This window comes from Canis lupus, chromosome 21, assembly GCF_048164855.1.
Source record: "Canis lupus baileyi chromosome 21, mCanLup2.hap1, whole genome shotgun sequence".
NCBI classification, from domain to species: Eukaryota; Metazoa; Chordata; class Mammalia; order Carnivora; family Canidae; genus Canis; species Canis lupus.
In genome coordinates, this window is record NC_132858.1 from 36,085,238 (window position 1) to 36,105,425 (window position 20,188).

The 20,188-nt window shown below is 36.9% G+C and overlaps 1 protein-coding gene across 13 annotated transcripts in view; it reads right to left on the reverse strand.

Moving 5' to 3' along the window:
- The window catches only part of CD36 (CD36 molecule (CD36 blood group)), a 76,034-nt gene that overhangs the window by 13,340 nt on the left and 42,506 nt on the right, over positions 1–20,188 (reverse strand). For 10 of the 13 annotated variants that reach the window (XM_072791376.1, XM_072791388.1, XM_072791381.1 and 7 more), the window contains 6 exons: positions 16,299–16,387; positions 15,612–15,818; positions 6,877–7,037; positions 2,486–2,633; positions 1,858–2,037; positions 514–605 (listed from right to left, as the gene is read on the reverse strand). In XM_072791376.1, coding sequence (XP_072647477.1) covers positions 514–605; positions 1,858–2,037; positions 2,486–2,633; positions 6,877–7,037; positions 15,612–15,731 — 701 coding nt within the window. In that variant the 5' untranslated portion in view covers positions 15,732–15,818; positions 16,299–16,387. Of the gene's footprint in view, positions 1–513; positions 606–1,857; positions 2,038–2,485; positions 2,634–6,876; positions 7,038–15,611; positions 15,819–16,298; positions 16,388–19,760; positions 19,866–20,188 lie in introns of all 13 variants that reach the window. The other 3 variants (XM_072791385.1, XM_072791379.1, XM_072791386.1) reach the window with 1 other exon arrangement.

Genomic DNA, 20,188 nt, shown 5'->3' on the forward strand with positions numbered 1-20,188 from the left:
TTCCAGAAATTTTTGAAGGGAAAAGCCATGAAAACATTTGCACAGATTCGTTGTTTTCATCTTTAGAGACACATTAAGTCATTCAGTGAAATGAACAATGTTTATTTCATATGCTGAATAACAGAAATACAACACTCCCAGCAAACTGTTTTTCTAACTACTGGTTGATCAGCTGATGTATAGCTTTTCTGCCTTTCATTTGTGGTTACATAACCGTAGGAGTGCCCTGCAGTGCTGCCTGTGCAGCAGAGATGGAAATAGTCCCTTGGGATTTCATTATGTAAGCGAACCTGTGCATGAGGGTAAACCAAATTCTAAAGTGGGGCTGACAGTCAGCAGCTATGCACCAGGTGTGACCAGCTGTCACAACTAAAGGGTTCACACTTGGCACACAAAAATTTCCAGGGCTGAGATACAGGTACATCTGCACCATGGTTGGTGCCTGTGCCTTGCCAGATGTTAAGCCAATACCATTCTTGCCTTGGAATACACGCAGTTTACCTGGATACTTACTTTTTACCTTTGTAAGTGTCAATTATGGCAACTTGGCTTACGTTGTCTTTCCCACTGAAAACTGAATAAACTCCATCGACGGTGTTGTTGTACTGAAAAGATATGTACACGAAGAAATTACTTCTAGGACAAGCCATATTTTCCAAGTTATAAAAGATGTAACTCACTTTTGTGTTTTTCAAATACTGGTTATTCGTTGTAATTATCTTAGATGGCTTGAAATATATATGCAATGAAGTTTTAAAATTATTGGTCTTGAACATTTTAAAGGCAGACTATAAAAGGCCCTGAGAAATAAGTGCTGGAGGTTGAGACAAAGGAAGAAAAACCAATATCTTAAGTTAACATGATCCCAACTCTAGTATTCTTTGTCCTAGCTAAGCCAGTAAGGTGATTTTGATCACTCCTCCTATTATACTGAGGTGAGGGGATATTTAAAAATACCTATAAGTACAAGGACAGACTTCTAGAGGTATTCCAAGTGTTATGATCTTTAATAAATAGATACTAAAAAATAGGCCTACAAAATTAAAAACAGAATTAGCCAAGGAAAGAGTTATGAGTTCTTGGTTTAAAAATAAATAAAAACTGAGCCTCTGATCCTTTAAGGCTTTCTACATTCATATTTTTTGACATATAACCTTGCAATCCTAAACACGATCTAAAAACTAAAATAGCAAAAATTTGAATAATACCATATATAAACTAATACCACACATAGTGCCAAATAAATCATTGTCGAAATTCCAATTCAATAGCTTGTCCTATTTACTATAATTCAAAACCTTAAGCTATAAGTAAGTACATTGCCAAGTTCACCTTTTCTTTAATCTACAAACTGCCATTTCATGACAAATTGCATTAAAATAGGACGTTGCTGATTTATTCATCTCATTGTGTGCAAATTTAGGCTAACTTTTAAATTTATATTAACACAAATTTGTTAAGAGGTCTGGAGACGGAGGAATGATTAGATTAATCCATTTAACACAAATAAAAATATGGTATAAACCTGATATTTTGAGAAAGAAAAGCAAAGCTGAAAATAGAATGCAAAACCTTATTGGCTTACAACCTATTTTAGACAATTGTGTATTTCTCAAAGAATGGAAACGCAATTTTAATCTCATCATCTTTATTTTAAATTTGTTAAATTTAGATGAGTAAATTTTCCCACCCAGGAAAGCTGAAGCCATGTGAGACAGAGACTTTAAAAAATTAGAATATTTGTTCCCAGATCAGAAATCATGTAAACCCACTAAATCATTAAATTATAAATTGTCAATGCCAACATATTTATCCAATCAACATATAAAAAAATCAACATTTATATTTGGTACTCACAGGATAAAACACACCAACTTTTGTGTTAACAGGGTATGGAACCAAACTCAAGAATGGATCCGTGTAGCCCCACAAGAGCTCTTTCACAGTTCTATTTTGAAACATAGACGATTTTGACTTTTTGATAAGTGAATTGAGTACCACTTGAACAAATGCATTTGGATAGAGATGGGGTGCAGCCTACAAAAAAACAAAGCAAAACACTGTTTGAGACATAAGTTTCAGTATCTATTTAGTATCTAACAGATGGATTAAATACTAGAATTAAGTATAATGGGGGAAAATGAACTGTACCTTTAAATTATTCTCCAATCTTTAGAGGACAAAAAGTATAATTTGTCTAATCTCTGGATGATTACATTTCTCTACCTCAGCTCTAGGCACAAGGAGACATTTAAAGTCAGATCCTATTTTTTTTAAATAATATACTTTAAGTGGTCTTCCAATTCAGTTGTTATGATTTTTGTCATCTTTCCAAATGACCTTTACTCCATTCAAAATTATGACATAGGAGCATATTTTTATAAAAATGACAAAATAAAGAATACTTGATGATAGTTCTACTCATGTGATTAACTACACTGAGTTCTAGAGTATTTCAAAACAAATAATGTTGTTGTTCACTCACTGCTACAGCCAGATTGAGAACGGTCATAGTGTCATCTTCTGTTCCAACAGATAGTGAAGGTTCAAAGATGGCACCGTTGGGCTGGACAAAAGAGACTAAGTGGTTCTCAGTGTCATGAGTTATATTTTCTTTGGCTAGATAACGAACTCTGAAAAACAGAAATTGATAAAATTCAAAACAATTGTCTCAAGTGAACAGGTCTCAAATTCCATCCATTCATATAATAAATAATTTTTGAGTAGATAGACTATGTCAGAAATTAACCAATTGGTTTACAATGATAAATAAGCCAATGCTGGGTTGTGGGCAAATAAGAGAAGGAGATTTTAAATCTGCACAGCATGGGAGAAGTAATAGGTGTTATTATGAGTTTTCATGGAATCCATGGGAAAACCCAGAACAGATACTTGGTCACGGTGAGAGCAAGGGTCAAGATACATTTTGGTAGCAATTCCACATAAGGGGTCTGGCAAAAGACGTTAAATTAGGAGAAACTGGGTAAAAAGCTCCACAGTGTATTGTTAGAAATGCAAATTGTTGAATTTGGTTGGATTGCAGAGTGAGAATAAGGAGAACAGTGGGAAATAAAGCCATCAAACATAAGCAAGAGCTCACACATAAAGGGTTGCATCCTATTCTCTAATTCTATCCTGAGGGTAAGAAGACAGTAGAAAGGTTCACATAGGGAAATATGAAGAATCCCTTTTCTTATATTAGAAAGAATGCTCAACATATGTGGCCTCTCCAGCACTGACTTTTCCATATTTTCCAGTACTTTAATGAGAATTAAAGATAACTAATGGAATATGATTTCCATTTTACAGGCCAGTTGCCCTCCCCACTCCAGACTTATATTAAATACTTATTAGTTCTAAGCTCCTGGCTGTAAAATCTCTAGGCTGAAAAGTACCGACTACTTTTAGGAACATGGTGATGGGTAATTATTATGCGGAAAAATCTTTTGCAAATATGAGAGATTTACTGAGACAAAACAAAGTATGCATCATTGCACTATCACATATGTGCATGTCCATACATGAGATGAATCAGTAGGTAAGGCGAAGACAAAAAGCACGGGACTAAAAAATGTAAAAACACAAAACACACTATTTCACTCAGGTATAATAAAAATGTAAATTCCTGGGTGGCTCAGTTAGTTGGGCACAGGAGTTTTGATTTCAGCTGGTGTCATGGTCTCAGGGTGGTGTCATGAGCCCTGCTTTGGGCTCCCTGCTCAGCACCAAGTCCTCTCCAGATTCTCTCTTCCTCTCCCTCTGTCCATCCCCCAGCTCGCATGCGCACGTGCACACATGCAAGTGCTCTCTCAAGCTCTAAAGAAATAGAGCTTTCTCTCTTTCTTTTTTTTTAAGTAAATAACTGTAGGGTAGGAATTATCACTGTTTTGTATCCCCAAGCACACAGTGCATGGCACATGAGTTCTTGATAAATTTAAGATGAATAAATTAATTAATGGATCACATTCTTTTAAAGAGTTCACAGTAAGATGAGAAGATAATTTATTTTTACCATGATTTCATCAAAGATTTATTATTTATTCTTCTTGTAGTACTGTAGGCATAGCAGGAATATATAATTCTGAAACATCCCCCAGGACAGTCTATTACTAGACAACTACTATTTTCTCTGATGCAATTATATCTTAAAATCAGACAACCTGCTATTAACATTTAAAATTGAAGCTCTTTCATTTTCAGGAACATTTATCTATGTGTAATCATCAAGACCATAGCAAAGTAAGTGACCAAGATTCCAGCTCACTTAAATTGTACTTACAACATTGTACCAGTAGATGGCACTAAGAGAAAAAGCCTTTAAACTGACGCTTGTGTTTAAAATGTACTTTGAGAAAGAACATAATCACTCACTTCTTTTGTTTAAAACCGTGGAATGTATACAGGTTTTGGAAAGTGTCAGTTAATAAGGTCAAAGGGAGAAATTGGCCTTAGATTTAGCGCCAGTTGCTTTCTTTGTACCGCTGCCAAGGAGAAGCAACTTAAAAACAACAACAACAAGAAGCAGTAATGTGGGATCAGGGAAGATTCTCTGGGAATTACTGACCTTTCATAGAGATGATGAAATTGCAATATATATAATTAAGATCTGCACGCAGGCAATTTCATGCTTGGACCCATGTTATACCTTGTCAATCAAAGTGTCACTGAACTCACTTTAGCAGACATCAGCCAAATGAGCCTGTGGTTCTGTGTGGGGTGGGACATCCTCCTAAGCTTCCAGGATCAGCAGCATTCAGGGTGTCATATATGTGGAAGCAAGGTCACCTCAGACTATTAACTGTTAGGAAGACTCTAAAATGACTAACTTTTTTCTGAAAGGTAACAAATGGTTTTCCCGTTATTTAAGGCAACCAAACAGACACTAATGGCTCCACTTTGGTGACATCCTAAGACAAGATGACCCCGAGTTAATTAGAAATCCCTTTAACATCATTATGTAAACAGGAATTTATTATTTATAAACTTTAGCTGCAAACCCAACTTCTCTAATTCAACCTTCTTCTCACTGCCTCTCCAACTAAATCAAATATATCTAACCCTTCTGTCCCTTGGAGGGATAGGCTAAAGTCTCTAGAAAGAAAATATATATTAGCTGTCACCTATCAGAGCAGAGGGTTGGGTTCAGTGTTATGTTGATGTTTCTCCATATCTCAAGTAATAGCTTTAAAAATAAAAGATGTGACCTTCTCCCCAAACAAACAGAGACGTTCTCAAATTCTAACAACGATTCACTTTCCTCGCATGTTCAGTTCACCTGGGTTATAATTTTGTTTGATAATTTTTCTTAGATTCTCATTTGTCCATGTGTGAATTCCAGATTTTCATAGGTATACATCATAGCCATAAACATTTTTTTTTTAGCAAGATACTCATAGAGGCTTTTGATAATAACAAGAACTCTAAGACCATGAAAAAATGAAAACATTTTCCAAGGTAAGATTTTCTTTTTTTCCGCCAACAATGAAAACCAAGTGTTCTTCAGTAGCAGTGTGAATAGTCACAGACACAGGCACAGGTACAAGAGACTGGACAACTGGTAGGACAGACGAGTCACCAAGGGCCTCTAGCATGAGCTACGGCCCCAGGCACTACCCTCCCAACTGCTGTCGGTGTATTCTATTTTGAGTGTGACCTGTCAATCTACAGACATATTAACGTCTAGAGGGGAAAGAAATTATATAGACTCTCTAAAACAGATGCGATTTCAAAACTATGAATTATAAGAAATCATTATAAATATGAAATTTTGTGGTAGGAATTGATCATGCTGTGTAACTAGTAGTAATTATCCTGGAGGAAAAGCCAGCTATTTGTATAATAGCTGATACTGCAGGGCTTAACTGTGTTCCCACATGGATATCATAAATGTATTCCTCATCTTTGGTTATGGTTAGTGCCTTTTGCACCTCAGTCCCCCCCCCTTTTTGTACCCTAATAGTTGGAAGAAACCCCTAGTCTGTAGTTTAAATAGGAAAAAAATACATAAGAAAATCTAGGAGTCACCAGTTCCTAGGTCCGTGTGAACACAGACGAATCACTTCACTTTCCCTGGTGTCAGTTTTTTTAGTTTGCAAAATGAAAAGTTCCTGGCTAACCATTTCCCTTTAGTTCTAACATGTGAAGATTCTATTCAAAAGCATGTTCAACTATTAGGGAATATCAGATAGGGCTACAGCAGCTTCAATATTAGTCCTGGAGAAAATATAAGGATGAAACCACTGAATCAATACAAACACCTGTCTGACTTGGAAATTAGTTTTAACAGAAATCCTTAGCAGGTACTGCAGTTACACAAAATCCATTTGATGCTGTGGTTCTCAAAATTGAATATGTACAGGAATCACCCAGAGGGTCTGTAAAATTCACTGTTGGGCTCCGACTCAAGAATTTGATTCATTTGATCTGGGGTGACATCTGAGAGTTTGCATTGCTACCAAGTTCCCAGGTGAGGCTGATGCTGCTGGGGAAGGAACCCCACTATGAGAACCACTGGTATAATGTATACATTCAATTTTAGGATTTTAAGACGCTCTGGTTATTTAAAATTCTGATAGATTGTTTACTTTTAAGCATGCACACTTGAGAGTTGTCAAGAATATATGTCACAAGTGTAAAACACCCATGATTTCTTAAATGTAGGGCAGTTATTTGATGCTGCTAAATTTCTAATAAAATCCATATTTCTTATGATCATTAAATCCTTAGATTAGGATTCACTATAGACAGAAACTAAAACATTTCATTATATGTTACTGGGAAAAATAATAAGCACATCTGAAAACAGTGGCATTTTCCAAGTCTTTTCAGAAATACATATGGTGAAGGAAAGAATGCCCCTTATCTGTGTGGACTCACCTGTATGTGTAAGGACCTCTTTGTTTAACCTTAATTTTGCTGCTGTTCGCAACCACTTCCTGTGCATTTTGCACGTCAAAGATCCAAAACTGTCTGTAAACTTCTGTGCCTGTTTTAACCCAATTTTTGAAAGCAATTGTACCTTCTTCAAGTACAACTTCCTATGAAAGAGAAAACAAGTTTGCGTTATTTCTGTGTAGTAAGATAGGAGCACATCTGGGAGTTCCTCACTTTCGGTTAGCTTTTGAAAGGACCAAGCTCAAGGACCCTGTTCCTGAGAACCTTGGTAAACTTGCCATACAGTTGCAACAGAGATGTTTTTAATAAATTATCAGGGCAAACCTCTTTCAGTCACCCTTTTAAAAAGGGAGTCAGTGTGTGATACTGCCGACATGGCAGCTGATTTAAGGCCAACCATTGGGATCCCTGGGTGGCGCAGCAGTTTAGCGCCTGCCTTTGGCCCAGGGCGTGATCCTGGAGACCCGGGATCGAATCCCACGTCGGGCTCCCGGTGCATGGAGCCTGCTTCTCCCTCTGCCTCTCTCTCTCTCTCTCTGTGTAACTATCATAAATAAATAAAAATTAAAAAAAAAAAAAAAGGCCAACCATTGGCAAGCTTCAGGGTGCCCCTCTGGTAATATTGCAACAGTTTTAACACAATTTATTAAGCAAATTTTATTAAACCCGTTCCAAATAGTTCCTATCAGCTTGAACATTAATTTCTCTTCTGCCCTTAGTGAGACTGATGAGACAAAACAGAAAAGCTGAGAGAAAAATGTGGTGATATTGAAAGCTTTAACTTTTCTTCAAAAGTTGGACACTTGCAGAGGATGATCACTTAACATTTATTAAATTAAAAAAAAAAAAAAAAAGCTTCTGGATGAAAAGAACAAATTTGACTTCTCTCCCAAATCTTCAATCCTGGGACACTTGGGCAGCTCGATTGGTTAAGCATACAACTCTTGATTTTGGCTCAGGTCATGATCTTGGGTTGTCAAATTAAGCCCCATGTGAGGCTCCATGCTGGGTGTGAGCCTGCTTAAGATTCTCTCTCTCCCTCCTCTTCTGCTTCTCCCTGCCTCCCCTCCTGCCTGCTTGTGCACCTTCTCTCTCTCTCAAAATCCTTCTCAATCCCTAACTCAATATATTTGTGGCAACTGAATAGGACATGTTTTCAAAAGCTACAACAGTCAACATTATTAAGTTCCTACTTTTAAAATAAAAGGATGAAATAAGGAAGTTGTCCTATTATTTTGTGGAATTCATTACAAATCCTCGACACCCCATGTAGTGAAGATAAACAAGTGGAAAAAGTGCCAATGACAGAACCACAAAATGCTATATTAGAAATCTGTTCCCTTGTTTTAGATGCTGTGGGACAGAGTGGAAAGTCACCAACCCACTCAGGCTCAATTTCACCATCTATTAAATGAGGGAGTTCTAGAAGCTCTCCAAGTCGCTGTCCATGGCTCCCACTCCCTGAGCTGAGGGTCTGTAAAGCTATCCTAACTAGAGCCAACCAAGGTGATTTGGTAGTAAGGCAGCATTTCCAACTAGGTACCTTGGGAAGAATGCCCAGAATGGAAACCTTGATCTTTGTGCTTGAGGAAAAGGAAGAAAAGTATTTCACAGGAAATGAGCCCACACAGACCCATGAATACAGGAACAATCTGACCTCTTTGTTTCCCTCACCAGGAAGCATCAATTCATGGAATGATGAATCTGAAGGGACACTGAACATCACCTTGTCTTCTAGGAGAGCACACGGAGGCTCTGAGGAGCTCTGTGGCTGGCGCCCGGGCCATCTAGCCAGAGCAGAACCACCATGAAAATCCTAGTCTCTGACTCTTGGACTGGTCTTCTTTTACACTCTGCTAAAAATATCTTTTTTTTTTTTTCCTTCTGTCAACTCTGGACTTAGTTGGTAGAAGTCAAATTAAATTTCATATCTTCAGGATACGTTACTTATTGCTTAATGCAGAGACTAAGGAAATTCCTTAGAGAAGAACAGGGCACCAAGCTGAAATGCTATGATGAAATCCTATGCTGTTGCAATGCATTTTCACTGGGTTCACTGGAGCTGCTAAAATGATGTTAGACCATTACTTTTTACGACTTGCCCTTGAAAAACTTTCTATTAGCTCCTTAAGTGTCTTACTTCCAATACTAACAAGCTCAATATTAAAACAGAGTTACATGCAGATGCTAGATGAGGGCGTTGGAGCTAAAAGCTATGATAATGTACCAATTTCAAGAGACTGTATGAGGGGGAAAACACACTACTACGCTTGCCCCATAAGAAGCTTAAGGACTAATGCAATATCGATTCTTTATCCTATAACTCTTAAGCCACACATTTTACTTTAGTTCCTAATGAAAGAAACTCAATAAATGGTTATAGAATTGAAAAAGAACTGTGATGGAAGGTATTTGACAGGACAGAAAACTTCCCTACCTCTGAGATGTATGCATTTCATATAATTGAATATTTATCCTCCTCTTATAGAGATTGATAAATGCGAGGACTTAGCCCAGTGTTAGCACATCACCAAGCTGTGTGCTAAGTTAGCTATTATTCTTATGCAAATCCTACCTGGCCTTTGGAGGGAGAATGCTAACATCATGAGCTCTCCATACTGCTTGAATTATTTCACTCACAGCATTTCCTGTCTCAACCAGTCATGTGGCAATAACTCATGTAGGATACGGTGACACTTCTTTTTTGCTATTTAATCATTTTAAAATTTATTCTCACTGAATTGACATTAAAACTTCCTTAAAATGCAGAGACATGCTGAAAATAGTCTTCACCCCCCCTTACTCACCACCACAATGTGTTCCGTTTAGGACCAGTTATAAGCCATTTCCTCACTCGCAAAAAGGCTTGTGCATGCACTACGTGTGCGCAAGTGAGCATAGTGCATGTGCACAGGAAGACACTGAATTATTAGTGGCAGTTGTGCTGACAGTCAATAAAGGGCTTCAGTCTCAGGTCATCAGTTAAAACCCACCATAAGAGTTGGTGAAACCGATTAGATTTAATGTTTCTGCAACCCAGGAAATTAGCCTCCAAAAATTTATGTGAGAACTTAATATAGGAGATTGTGCATTCGGCATGAATACTAAATTATGTTGTTATGTTAATATAAATTGGATGGAAGAAAATTATATATACATACCTGCTGTTTCTTGAAACACTGTTAAGTAATTTTATTACTGCAGTTAAAATGCAAATATATGTAGCATTTTTTTTTATATGTAGCATTTAATCCATTTTAATACCTCTCTTTTAATTTAAAATTTACTTTGGACTGTTTCATGTTCATGTTTATATTCTCATATGTTATTAATATAAAACAATCTCTACAAATTATTTTTTCATACCTGGAAATACCATAAGCTTATATTATAAAAATAATATACGTATTATATTATTTAAAATAGGGACTATCGAGTCAAATATTGGCCATTTTAATAAAAAATAGTATTTCAATTTATTTTATCTGAAGCCACGGCTTACAAGCTACTAAAGGATTGTTCTTTTCAAGAATAGGGGAAGGAAATGATGATATAATTGAGTGATGCTATAATTTAACATTAGTCTTTCAGGAGGAAAGACAAGAAAGCTTTAATTTGCTTCTTGATGTTCTATACTTAATATCATAGGGAAACTAAGATTTATTCAAAAATACCAATGTTATACAAAATTCACTAAACATTTATCAAGTCATATTAACCATGTCAATTAATAAATTATCTTTTGTAAATGGTGACAGAACTTTGACCTTTTCCAAAGTGTTCTGGTAGTTTCTACATTTGTGGCAGCTGATACTGTTGACTTTGTCCATCTACGTAAGATTGCACAAACCTGCTGGCTCTACAGACCTCTGTTAGGAATCATAGTCAAAAGAACTGGTAAGGGTGGCACAGCAGTTTGGCGCCTGTCTTTGGCCCAGGGCATGATCCTGGAGACCCGGGATCGAATCCCACATCGGGCTCCCGGTGCATGGAGCCTGCTTCTCCCTCTGCCTATGTCTCTGCCTCTCTCTCTTTCTCTCTCTGTGACTATCATAAATAAATAAAAATTAAAAAAAAATTAAAAAGAACTGGTAAGAAAGTTTTCAGCTGTAATCCATAAAAAGGTATGAAGTCCTAGAAAACATCCCTTAGAAATAGAGTAAAATGAGTGTATGTTTACCTATACATGCACACACATATATATCAAAGAAGTAAAATTTCCGGACCATTTTAGACCATTTTAAGTCTCGCTGTCATGGTGCTATCATTTCAGTATCACAGAACATATCACAGAGTTCCAGCTCCACTTTATAAATGAGAGAACAGTATGGGATGATTTTCTGATCTTTTTCAAATAAGCACTTTAATTTTTTTAAATTGTGCTTGTATATAGGTAATAACTTTCCCAATTTGCTGTTAGTCAATTAAATGAAGAAAGTAATCTTCAGTGAATTTCAATAGTAAACAAAAACCAGAACTAAAATTTTTATACATTTGTAAAAGGACAGCTTTAACCTAAGTCCTCCTGAAGTAAAGGGGTAAAAGGCACTTGGCTCTTTTGGGTTTATGCATAATTCAGAGATTTGACTCCCACACTATGTCAAACAGATACATATTGCAATTTTATTTTAGGACAGTTTTATAAACTGAAGAAAAAGGAAACAGCCTAGAATAAGGAAAGAAAAAGCCCCAGCATCTTTATAGGACTAAAACTGACAAGGAAATCTGAGAGCAAAATCAGGCTTAGTCTTAAATACATCAGAGATTCTGACTATTGAAAGGATTCTTTATTTTCTTTCTTTCTTTCTTTTTTTTTTTTTTTTAAGATTTTCTTTATTCATGAGAGACACACAGAGAGAGGCAGAGACACAGGCAGAGGGAGAAGCAGGCTCCCTGCAGAGAGCCAGATGTGGGACTCGATCCCAGCACCCAGGGATCATGACCTGAGCCAAAGGCAGGTGGTCAACCACTGAGCCACCCAGGCACCCCCATTGAAGGGATTCTGATGATTAATGGATATGTGGTAGGCGTACAATATAAACTATCATGTCATAGTTTTTTCGAACCCATTCTTCCTTAAAGCTCAGTTTTGTGCCTCCTCCTGCCTTCTAGGTCTAGATCCATAGTATACCCCTTGTCCTGTAAAAGATTGCACAGATAGCCCTTATTTCAAAAACAAGAAGAGAAAGTACTCCATTTCTTTGTTGTGTCCTACTCTACTAAGTTTATTGCCCTCTCCTACTGAATTTCTATTTTCAAGAACCTTAGGGACCATGTTCTAACCATTATTTCCTGAATTTTCATCTGCCTGAGAGCATTTTATTTTCTTTCCTTGAGCACTGGCCTCTTGATAACTTCCAAATTAATTATACTCTTTTGTTTTTATTTCTTCACCTAAAATCATTGTGGCTTTTTGGTTTTCTTTCCTCTGAATTATGCATAGAACCTGTAGTAATCTCTCTGCTTTTTTGTCTCTACATTCAAGCTCTCTAGAAAGCAAATTGACTGTTTGGTTTTATCTATAATCTCTATAGCAATGATCAATCTGAGTTCTGACCTTTGAATAGATACATGTTCACATCACAGCACTCATAAAACCTCTATCTTTTTTTCTCCTAAGGTATACATCTCTCCTGATAACTCAGCTGGACATCTTGAAGTAATTTTACCCTCTCTCCTAATTTTGTTCCATATCCAAACTTCCACTGCACTCCATCACCTATTTTTTTTTCTGTGTACTCCACCATGCTATCTGGGGCACCTTTGTGATATAATGTGCAGACTGAGCAGAGATCTTCCTAAAAGGGAGTCTCAAGTTCTCCTTGAGAAAGAGAAAGTGGCCATGTCCTATGTAGTTTTTCTTCATTCTCCTGTTTTTGGCTTCCTTGCTCTCCAGTCCTTTCTATTGTAGGATCATAGTGCACAGTACTGTGTGTCCTCTAGTTTTTGCCTTCCTACTTCCTAGTTTCGGGAACTGACTCCTCCTTTTGGCCACACAAGTTGGCAAGTCGATTTAAGGTTTTATGATTAAAATGAGTAAAATAATAAATAGTACCTTCTCATAGATATCCACAAAGATTAAATGAACTGGTATACATGAAGCTCTTCACAGCACTGAACAAAGGCTAGCCATGTGATATCAACCCCTAGACACAGGCTTTGTTATCTCTTACATTTACCAGGAGACATTCCCCAAATACCATTGCCTGTCACATAGTCAATTAAATATTCTTCTTGATGTTTGAAGCTTCCTAAATTTTACTCCATGCTGTTTTTCTAATCATCTCTTTTGTTGATACCATATTAGGACACATTTTCTATACTCTTCCTTCTGCCTCCCAGTAGTTAGTTGCATTTTTCACATCTTTTTCCGTAATATTAATGAGACCTCAGATGCCTTCATTGCAGTCCTCTTTGGACTTTCAAAATCCTATACTTGCTCAAAATCAGCAGTTTCACCTTTCTGAAGTTATTGAATATTCTGAGAGATTACTCTTTCTAAGTAGCATTTTCCCATAGTATGCACTAGGCTTACAGTTCCCTATATGTTGGTATGGTATGCTTGTCCCCAGTTAAATCCTATACTTGTTGAGGAAAAAAATTATTTTACTCTCTGTCACTCTATAAAAACAAATTTTTAACATCTCAAAACTCTTATTTTCTTTTGATTAACTATTATGAACATAAATATTAAACATTAAAATAGATGTTAGCCCCTCACACACCACTGCATAGAGAGGCTATCTGCACTATTGTTGAATGAAAAAAGAAAAAGATAAATGATCAATATTTAGCTGTTGGACATTTGTTATGTGTCAGAAAAAAAAATAGTTTAAAATGCTGTGCAGTAGGAGATTATTGTGACTTTCCATTCTGAAGACTTTCCCAAACGTTACATTCTAGCCTGTGTGTTAGCATAGAAACCGATTCTGTTCTCTCTCCACAGAAGATCCTAGAAGAGAAGCATAGTTTACAGAATAGGAGAGGACCGTGTGATGGAATTCCATCTCACATGCTCACCTAAGCCCTCACCTCATCCACATCTGCCTGTCTCTATTAAACTAGATCATAAATAATAGCAAGAAAATGGGGAATTCCAAGGAAGGGGATAACATTCCTATTTACAATATATTTTTTAAAGTTAAATGCATGGCATTGAAGATTTGGAATCTGTTAGCAATAGAAAAGCTAGAAATGCCAATATTATTATTGAGAAAATATAGCACTCCGATCTATATCTGTATCTATACCTATATCTAATGTCCTACTGTCCTCTCTTCTATACTAAGCCAACAGCTATAGTGAGACAATTTCATTTAATTTTAAAACCATTATCATTTGTAGCTAAGGAAAAAAATACCGGAAAATTGTACCCTCTTGTCATGAATAACCGGATTTGAAATGAATACTTCATATTAATTTGCCAATTAAGTCAATGCCTCAGTGAAATAAAATGGTACTTATTTATATTCACAGTAAGAGCAAGAGGTCAAAAGGGATGAATGGATGAGAGAAGAAAAGGCTTTGGCACTAACAGAAATTTCCATATAAATTGGTCAATCTAGCCCATTTTATGGATTGTTTCTTGTTGTTCTCCATGATCTACTATGCTCACTAACTCATTTGAGCCATTGGTATCTAAGCAGGCTGAGAGCCCAGGGCAGCACCCTGATTATGTTTTATTTGGCCAGCATTGTAGTAAAAAAACTGAGCTTCCATGCCTTGGGGCAGGACACACACTCTCAAGGTTCACAATCATCGTGTTCTTATGTTATTTTGTTCTTGGAATGTTCTTGGAACCTTCACTTTTTTTTTTTTTTTTTTTAAACCCTGTCTCCAAACCCCTGAAGCCATTTGAATTTGCCACTGCTGGTTGAGAAATTCAGCAGATCTGCTTCTTAGTCTGGTCTTCCCTCTCTCTCAGTATAGTTCAGTGAGTGTGAAGCTCATTAGAAAGAACCAGGGTGGGAGATGAATCCTAGTTTGCTGTGCAAAGCCTGTGTATTGAATCAAAAATTAATTTTTGCTAAGACTACAGGCAACCCATTGCATATATGCTGGCATGTGTCCTACATAACGTTTCTGAAAGTATTTTTGCAGAATCAGCATAAAGCTTTATAAGTAGGAAATGTTTACAAGACAATCATACATTATTACATGTATTGTAAAAAGCAGCAGTTCACCAAGTGAAAAAGTTAATACCAGTTTCGCCAAAGACTCCTGCTTCATTATTAAATACAATCAATTTTAAGTGTGTGTGTATATATATGTATTCTTATCTATATAAAACTTTTCTCTGTTAACCAAAGCACAACTAATTTTATAATTAACACATAATAGTTATTACATTATACATAATTAATACATAATTCTATAATTAATCACAAAACACACTTACTTATTTCTCATTCAAAAGCTATCAACATAGCCTTTAGACATAACAAAAAGCCACGATTTCTACTAACTGACCCGCGTCCCTCTAAACAGCTTTTATCAGAATTTGGATATCATTCTTAAGCCAATGGTGCATTCTTGTTAAATGTAGTTATCCTCTGAACATTCCTGTGTCATGTGAAGTCACCAGGGTTCAGAATCACCCTTGTGTTAAAGACACAAAGTTGCCAGGCACCATGAAGTATAGTAGTGGTGCACAGTGCAATGGGGACAGAAGGCAGACTGCAGCGCAGGGCCAAGAAATACCCTTTAGAACCCCGTACCTTCTTGATTGTCTTCTCAATCAGCATGTCTCCGACGGGCATCAGAATGCCCCCCAGCAGGGCGAGCACTGCCCCGATGACAGCGCCCGCGATGAGCCCACAGTTGCGGTCACAGCCCATTCTCTTACGCAGGGAAAAAAATTCAGGTTCAGCACCTGCTGCTCTCAGACTCCCAGGTCTGATGAGGTGGTTTCCAGAGGTCTGGGTCTAGCATGAGAAAGAGATCATAAAACAGAAGCTTAAATATCAGTACAACAAGATCAAAGTACAAAGAAAACGCAACTGAAATATCCCTTTGCCAGTTCCAAATACACAGATGCTTTTTCCTTTTGTTTAATGAGATGGACTCACCAGGTTAGTCCCTCCCCTTTCTTGCTTTTACCTACCTACCTACCTACCTACCTACCTACCAGTGGAAGAAACAAAAGATACTATCATATAGGGTATTTCCTCAAAATTCTCGTCTTTGAAATTTTCTCCTATTGCATGAGTATTGAAATGGTATCTCCGAGAACATGCTTACTGTGCTTTCTCCCTTATCTACTGTCCCGGGACACCCAGATGCATCCTCGCCCTTCATCTGGCTTCTCCCCACACACAGTCACACACATCCTGTCTGTAGCTCTCGTGCGGACTGAGGTCTTCTCTGTCAAATGCCAAGCAAGCATGGTGTTGTCTTTACTGTACCTTATTCACGAGTCTGTAGCAAGGTCAGATTTTATAGGAAATGTTCTGATGAGTCTCAGAAAGAACCAATTCTTCTAATCATTTGTAAGCTGTTAAAATAAAAATGCATGGTTAACTTGGGAAAATATATTGTCAGGAAATTAATACCAGAAGGCCTCTGATGTCACCAAAATTAAAATCACTACTAAAAGAAAATCTCATTTTCATGAATACTGAGCTCTTGCCTAATTGTTTTTTTTTTTATAAACAATGTGGAAAACTGAATAGTTCAAAGAAGTATACCTTACTTTCAATTTCGTGGTTAACAATTAACTTTTGTTCAGACCAGAGGTATGAAGAATATCAAGAAAATATATAATGTAGAGGATGTCTAATTTTAATGGTAGGCATTGCTTTGTTACTAGCTTCAGAGATTTTTTTTTTTTTTACATATTCAACTGCAATATTGTTTATTTTTTTTATCATGGGCAATTGCTTCACCCCAATTGTGTTAAAACCAATTAAATTGTGCCAGTGTGTATTTCACCTGGCAGATCTTACTTTTGGTGCCTGTATATACTATGTGGTTATTTCACAAAGATTGAAAGAAAATGATTTCTGAAGTGAGTAATTCTATTTAAGAGTTTATTCCTTCTCATATTTGGAAACACATTCATACTTTGGTTGTAACAATATTCTTTTAAGTGGGGCTGATCTGACATTGATAAACAGTCAAAATGTGCTTTGTAGCTTATAAACAAATATTCCCTACCTCTTTGCCCAAAGCCATGGAAAACACAGTGCTAAAAGAATGGAGACTACAGACAAAAAAAGATTCACAAAATATTTTTGTCAGCACCGTAAACTCAATAACAAAAATTATATTTTGTAATGATCTCGGATTTTCCCTCCACAGCTTAGTTGCAACAGAAGTGCCACCTTTAACAATGTCATTAGCACTTATTTCCACTGGAGGAACTGTTTCATTTTTCAGGAACATTACTTGCATAGCTAAGAAAATAAGGAAAATTAGACTTTTCCTCAAAATGGAGAGACAGAAATGTCACACAATTTTCCCATGGCAATTTTATTTATTTACTTTTACTCTTTCTAATCTTTGTGCTCTCCCTTTCCCCATGCCTTACACCTTGGATTCTTCTGCTGTAAATCATGATGCACTGAGCTCATTCACATGGAGGTTCTGGTGGCTAAGAAGCTTGAATATGATTAGTGTCATATGTTTTTTCCAATGTAAAAGGAAATATATAAGCCTCAGCAAGTGAGTTAGCTTTCCCCGTGGACTGGAGTTGGCTTTTTAGTAATTGCTTAGGAGTGGAGTGTGAAGAAAAGCTTTCCTTGCCCTCTGAAATCGTGTAACGTGCTTCCCATCCTGGTGTGTTCTGTATACTATGAACAAATAATCACAGTCAGGGTAGCTTGTTAAGTAACACCTCACTGGATGCTTATTTCAAAGACCATCCTCCAGGTCTCATTTGCAAGTTGTACCTTAAAGTAGCAATCCAAATACAGAGATCTAACCTAGTGTAGTTGAGACTAGTAGACTGGAGATTAAGCCCAAACCTGATTTGCGACTCTTGCCAGATGACTACGAGCAAACCACCTAATCTCTCAATACTTCAGTTTCCTCATGTGTAAAATCAGATGCCAAGATGAGATCAGCAGTTTTTAATTTAAGTAGCTGAACTGGTTCTTGAGATTCTAACACGGAAGACAAATGGGCAGAGCAACTATAGAGGACAATGGTCGTGGGCGCCCTGGCATCTTGGTTCTCAGCTTGGTCTCCCCACTCCCCCCTGATATCTCCTTTCCACTTTTAGGAAGCTCTAGGAGAATCTCTATAGAAATCAATGGCTCTGCAAACCCATTTAAAAATTGGCATAAGAAGTCCCCAGAGTCAAATTGCAGTTTTCTTTATATAACATCCTGAATCTGTTTAACAGGACAACTCAAATATTAAGTCATCCCTTTAGGAAAGTTATTTTATGTTCTGTATAAATGTCACTAAACATCTTCACTAATAATGTCATTTGCAACTCTGATGGATGGACATAAAAGGATTAAAAAATGACAATTCTGGGATCCCTGGGTGGCACAGCGGTTTGGCGCCTGCCTTTGGCCCAGGGCACGATCCTGGAGACCCAGGATCGAGTCCCGCGTCGGGCTCCCGGTGCATGGAGCCTGCTTCTCCCTCTGCCTATGTCTCTGCCTCTCTCTCTCTCTGTGTGTGTGTGTGACTATCACAAATAAATAAATATAAATTTTTAAAAAATGACAATTCTATTGTTGCTAAAATAGATATATGTGCACAGATTTGCCCTTCTCCAAACTCTATGCCATAACCTAGTCATGAATCTGATATTTTCCAGAATTATTCTCTTTTATTCAAGCAGCCCATGTACTACAGAGAAGAGTTTCTGCAAAGGGCAAAGAGTCCCAAGAATGTCCACTGGAAGACCTAGCAGACAGCATATGTTGTCCAGTGCCTCCCTCACTAAACCTGGAAACTCATTTTATTACTTCTAAGGACCCAGAGCCCCAGAGACGTCAAGTAATGGGCATGCCTGGATCCTGCCTAGGCTCTGTCTGCTGTAAATTTAAAACTGAAGTGAGATAGTACATCCATTCCACTGCTGTTGAGTTAGGTTCAACAGAAAACATAAGGGTCAAGTAATTTATCCTGTTAAATCTCATGGTTAGACAGTTATTGGGATAACACTGGTCTGGGTGATATAGCTGCAAGTAATAATCTAACATTACTTCACACATATACCAATACTTTTAAGACAGACTGAGTTTGTGCACTTTTTTTTTTTTTTCAAATTTTCAACTGACTGATGCGCTCTTGGTATTTTGTTGTAAGTTTCCAACATTTTCCCCCAAATAATAGGCAAGATATTTGACATTACTTGGGTTCATTTATTTTCCTTTAGTGCCTTGACACCGTAATAGGTATTGTTATTCCACTCATACTTTAACCTTATGCTTCCTATTATAAAATTAAAATTAGTTTTATTCACCTAAGGCAAAGGAGGGCAAACACATTGTGTTAGACACACACTGAGTACATAAGAGAAAAGTCCAAGTTATAGCATTCTATTCAACAGTTTTTCCACCCATGTTTACCTTCAGGAAAAAAAAGGGGCATAGTTTGTCCCCATTCTTCTCTCACATTTAGCTAGGGCATGTAAAATTTGTGTCTAGCACACTTGGTTTTCTTCATAACATAGTTCCTTACATATTAAAGTAGCAATTGATTTCACTTGCTAATTTTGGAATATATTTTATTATTTATTATTATTTCTCCATCATTAGAATAGATGAGACGTTGATATCTGCAATAATTTACTTCTTGCTTGAAGTACACAAATTTAGAAAGCAAAGAATAATCACAAGTTCAGGAAGGAAAACTAATGGTTGAGACTTGTATAAAGAAAAGAAGGTGTATTTAAAAATATCACATACCTTTCTTGAGTCTATAGGGAGATCAGCTGTATCCTATCAGTTTACAGATTACAAATCCTATTCCTTTTGTAGAATTTGTAAGTGTATCTTATTCCCTTGGGTTATCTTTGAAAGAAGGAAGAAGAATACAATTTTTCTTTTTTTTTTTCTTGGTAAACCAATTAAGGGTTTCCAGAATGAATTTAACAAGCATTACACCTTTTCACTATGTTGGAAGCCTGATGGTAGAAACTTGAGAGACTGAGCTATAGGAAGCCTCTCCAATAATTAGGTCAGAAAATCAGAGAAACTTCCCAGAGGATCTATAATTCTTCCCATGTGTGGATAAAGCTGTGTTCCTTGGGAAACTCCACCCAGAGAAGGCATGGCCTAGAGGTAAAATTTCTTGGGATGTGAATTGCAAAACTTGAAAAAGCTTCAGATTACAA